This window comes from Triticum urartu, chromosome 7 (genome assembly GCF_003073215.2).
Source record: "Triticum urartu cultivar G1812 chromosome 7, Tu2.1, whole genome shotgun sequence".
NCBI classification, from domain to species: domain Eukaryota; kingdom Viridiplantae; phylum Streptophyta; class Magnoliopsida; order Poales; family Poaceae; genus Triticum; species Triticum urartu.
The window spans coordinates 356,205,734-356,210,694 of NC_053028.1; the positions used below are offsets into that span (position 1 = coordinate 356,205,734).

The 4,961-nt window shown below is 49.0% G+C and overlaps 1 protein-coding gene across 1 annotated transcript; it reads right to left on the bottom strand.

The window, feature by feature from the left end:
- Nucleotides 1–803: 803 nt before the first annotated feature.
- LOC125523058 (glutathione S-transferase T3-like) lies at nt 804–2,578 on the bottom strand. The gene is made up of 2 exons (XM_048688098.1): nt 2,023–2,578; nt 804–1,936 (listed from the first exon to the last, which is right to left on the bottom strand). The coding sequence occupies exons 1-2, from the start codon at nt 2,431–2,433 to the stop codon at nt 1,358–1,360; spliced, it is 990 nt and encodes a 329-aa protein (XP_048544055.1). The 5' UTR covers nt 2,434–2,578; the 3' UTR covers nt 804–1,357.
- Nucleotides 2,579–4,961: the final 2,383 nt, after the last annotated feature.

The following is a 4,961-nucleotide window of genomic DNA, read 5'->3' on the forward strand; positions in this document are numbered from 1 at the left end:
CGCCATGGCGGTTCCAAGCATGGACATCAGTCAATCGATTGAGGAAGAGATGCCGGATTTCTTCTTCTGTGGGACGACTACTTCAAAGAAGTTCCTCGCTTTCCCGAACATTTGTTTCGACGAAGGTTCGTAATTAGTACACTTCTCTGCTTTGGTCCTTTTTTCATTTCCCTGTCTCATTTAATTTTTATGCACAGATTTAGGATGTCGCGTACTTTGTTCAACCGCATAGCTGATGGTATACTTGATCATGACTATGATGATTATTTTACGCAAAAAAGAAGTGCTTCTGGAGCTCTTGGGTTACATCCTTTGCAAAAGATGACCGCGGCGATGCGGATACTAACATATGGAGTAGCAGCTGATTATGTTGATGAGTACATCCGGTCCGCTGAGTCTACTAATTTAGAGTCTTGCAAGAAATTTGTGATCAAAATTTGTGAAGTTTTTGGGGAAAAGTACCTGAGATCTCCAAATGAAGAAGACATTGCTAGGTTACTTGCAATAGGGGAGGAAAGAGGATTTCCCGGTATGTTAGGGAGCATAGATTGCATGCACTGGGGGTGGAAAAATTGCCCCAAAAAATGGCATGGCATGTTTAAAGGCCATGTGAGCGAGCCCACTATGATCTTGGAAGCAGTTGCTTCACAAGATCTTTGGATTTGGCATGCTTATTTTGGTTTACCAGGGTCTCTGAATGATATAAATGTTCTTCAACGTTCTCCTGTTTTTACAAAGCTATCCGAAGGCCAAACTCTTCCAGTGAATTATAGCATCAATGGCCATCAGTACACAATGGGGTATTACCTTGCAGATGATATCTATCCACGGTGGGCAACATTTGTGAAGAGCATACCAGCTCCAACTAGCAGAAAGCATAAAACTTTTGCCAAGAAGCAAGAGGGGGCTAGGAAAGATGTGGAACGAGCCTTTGGAGTTCTGCAATCCCGTTTTGCCATTGTTCGTGGACCTGCTAAAGGATGGAAACGTAAAGAAATCACTGATGTCATGAAAGCTTGTGTCATAATGCACAATATGATAGTTGAAGAGGAGCGACAAACTGGTCGGCAAAGCTGCACTTTTGAGGCAATGGGAGAAAGAGTCACAGTCTCTCGTACTCATGCGGAAGAACTGAGCTCTTTTATTCAGATGACTCATCGGATTAGAAATTTCGATGAACATGATCAGCTTAAACTTGATCTAATTGACCATGTGTGGCAAAAGTTTGGAAACGAGTAATCCATGTCTTTGTAATGCAGCTATCAATAAAAATATTTATGCAATGAGTGATGTAATCCATGTCCTCAACTAGCAGAAAGCAGTAAATAGTTCTTACAACTACAACATATAGCTCACATTACCCTAGGCCGCGAGCAAGGATCTCCTTCTGCTTAGCTTGGTAGAACTGCTTTTGAACATCAGTCATACCACTTGTGTCGATGAGCATGATCCTCTCATCTAATTCAAACTGTCTCCGTGCATCCTCCCTCTCGTTTCGTGCATCCTCATTCTTTTTGAGTGCAATCTCCTCTTTTCGCAATTCCAATTGTTGTGCATAGCGAGCATTTCTTGCCGCCTCTTTGATCTCATCCTTCTCTAGCTTTGCTGCCCACACAGTTTCTAATGACAGCTTGCAAGCACTGTCATCAGCTTTACCTCTCTTGTCCCTCTTCACACCATCAGGTCTTTTCTCATGTTCAAGAGCATCAGTGTGTATCGAGGTAGCATCAGTACGTACCGAGGATGCATCAGCCGGATCATTGGTGGCTGTGCCCGGACTTGCATCAATGGTCTTCTTTTGTTTCTTAAGAGAAGTTTCAACTTCTCTTGTCTGCCACTTTGGATACTTCGAAAACTCTACATAGCAATGCATCAGTGTGAAAGGCTTCTTTTTTTTAAGATCCATTTCCTTGAACAAAATGTGTGCATCGTTTGTCTGCACATATAAATATGTTGTTAAAATAAGCACAACACATATAGAATATTGCACATCACATATAGAATTACAAGAAAGGCGCATACCTTTTCTTGTATAGTCCTTCCACTTTCTTGCCTATTTAAAATCTGCTGAAGGCAACCACAAAATTTAGAGGTCTCTCTGTTAATCATTGTGTAACGGCAATTGATTGCATTAGCATTACGCTCCTGCCATGATGATTCCTTGTGTGTGTTGTAGTACTCTGAAATTCTATCCCAATAAGCATCCCGATTTTGATCTGTCCCAACAATATCCAAACTTGTATTTGCCCATGCTGCTATGAGAACCTTGTCCTCATCACTAGACCAATTTTTGCCTTTGTTGGATTTTCCTTTCTCTGTTATTGCAGAACGATGCTGAGTTGATGGAGTTGCCTGCTCTTCAATTGGACTTTCTAGTTGTGTTTGCGTGTAACCAAAATCAAGGATGTCCAAGAAGCTTTGGTCAGTATCCATCTGCAAGCAACCAATGCACAGCTATTTTAGACCACAATCTGGCATCAAATTGGTAAGCAAAAATTATTTCCTTCTCCTTCCAAAGAGCTATGCATCTCCCCTGCATCTCCTCCCGGCGCCACTCGTCCCTGCATCTCCCCACGGCGCCCCGCTCGTCCCCACCACCGCCCCGCTCATCCCTGCATCTCCCACCTCCCCTCCACCGCCCCTGCATCTCCCCCCTCCCCCCCACCGCTCCGCCGCCCAGCCCCACTCGTCGCCCAGCCCCCCGTCCCCGCCCTCTATTCTCACCAGGGCGCGCGCCGGCACCGGCGCCGCCGCCAGATCGGGCTGCAGGGCGTGCTGCCGCCGCCCCTCTGCTCCCGCTCGCGAGAAAGGAAAAAATGGTTACCTTGGGCAGCGGCCGGAGAGGAGACGCGACGGCGACCTTGGGGAGGCGGCCGGAGAGGAACGGGAGCGGAAGCGGGAAGCTTTTTTCGGTCGTGGGAGCGGGAGCGCGAGGCCACGAGCGTGGCTCGGTCGTCTTTAGTCCCACGCCAAGTACGCTCGTGGGAGCGACGTGTATAGGTGCACCACCTGATACACGATCCACTGGGAAAGCTTTTTTGATTTTGATCGTGTATATTTAGCATCCACCTCCATATACACCATCCACTAGAGATGCTCTAATAGACTAATTAGAGGAATGAGGGTTAGCACCTAAGCTAATCAAGGGCCGGCCCGTACGGGAACTGGCATTGGGCTATTGCTGGGGTGTGCACGCGCGGGGCACAAAGGCCATGGCCAGGCGAGCGAGGCAGCAATGGAGGCCGCGGGCGCGCGTGATGCAGGAGCAACAAGTGGCGGGCGGAGCCGGCGAGGCTGTGCGGCGGCAGCAAGCAGCAGCCGCGCTCACGACAACAGCAGTGAGCAGGCAAGGGCGGAGGTGCACGGGGCAGCGCAGTCGCAGCCGCGGGAAGTGCTAGCGGCAATAGGCGGTTGCGGCAGCAGCTGCAGAAGGCATCGCGGGCGGCGCAGGCCAGCGGGGCACGAGCGGGAGCGCCGGATGGGCGCGGGGCACGGCTGAGAGCCACGGCGGGCGCGGACAGGAGCAACAACAGCAGTACGCGGGCGCGCGCGGACACGCACAGGCGACCGTGGCGCTGTCAGGAGGCCTGCGAGGCACGGCCGGTGCGGGGTGAGCGCGAGCGTGCGCAGGCGCACGGGGGAGCAGAGCTCCGAGAGCGGCCACGGGAGGATGCGGGAGATGGCTACGTCGACGAATCGAGGCGAAAATCAGTGGGGAATGGAGGAGGAGCTCACAATGAACACAAAGGCGAGGTCGGGAAGGCCGGGGCTGGACCGGAGCGGCGGCAAACGACGACGGGCGACGTAGATGTATGTGGTGAAGATGGCGGCGTTGGCGGGCGTACGAGCTGCCCCGACTCGGTTTTGTGCTCGGGAAGGACGAAGTGGACCGTGGCGGTTCTTCCGGGCATCTTCTTGCGGCGCGAGGAGCGCGGTGGCCGTGGCATCGACGATGACATGGTGACGACCGAGCTCGGGATCGAGTGGATCGAGCGTGGAGAAGGGGAGGAGTGAGCTAGGGTTGTCTAGGGTGTCGGGGTCTCGGCCTTATCCTCTCCCAGACTCCCTGTAGCGCCAGACGTCGAGCATCGGCGGCCATGGCGCCGTGGATGGCTGCCACACCATGGCTTTGTCTCCTCTGTACATGAAGCTGAAGAAAAGGTTCACGTGGTGGGCTGGGTTGTTAACTGTAGACGTAAAGCCCAAGTGTACAGTGGTGTTTAGCATTTTCCCTTTTTATTTTTTTGTTTTCTACTTTAACTACTGTTTTGTATTTAGTTTAGGTACTAAATGATTTCAGTTAAATGTGCAAAGTATCACATAAATTCTAGACAGTATTTTGGGCTAGTCCAACAAGTTTCAACTATTTTTGAATATTTTACCTATTTATTTAAATCACATTATTTCAATAAAAAGCTTATGGGTCAGTTTCAAAAATCTTTAGGGGCACTTATATATTTTGGAAAATGTTAACTCTTACATTAAAATTAGCTAGTAAATATTTTCAACCCAACCTACATTTTTATTTTACCTTTTTAAAATTTTAATTATTTGACTTTACTTTAAATTTGAATTGGAATCGGGTTAGGATCAAAGTGAGGTTTAGAAAAATTAAATGTGATGACATGGCACCATTAGTGTGTGATTACTGTAGATTGACTACCGGGGTGTTATAGAGTATATATAGGAGGAAGAAGTAGGTCGGTTGAGCCACGAGGGGTCCACGAGGGGGGAGGGCGTGCCCAGGGGGGTAGGCGCGCCCCCTGCCTCGTGGACTCCTCATTTGTTTCTTGACGTCCACTCCTAGTCCTTTGGATCACGTTTGTTCCAAAAATAACTCTCCGAAGTTTTCATTCCGTTTGGATTCCGTTTGATATTCCTTTTCTGTGAAACACTGAAATAGGCAAAAAGACAGCAATTTGCACTGGGTCTTGGGTTAGTAGGTTAGTCCTAAAAATAAT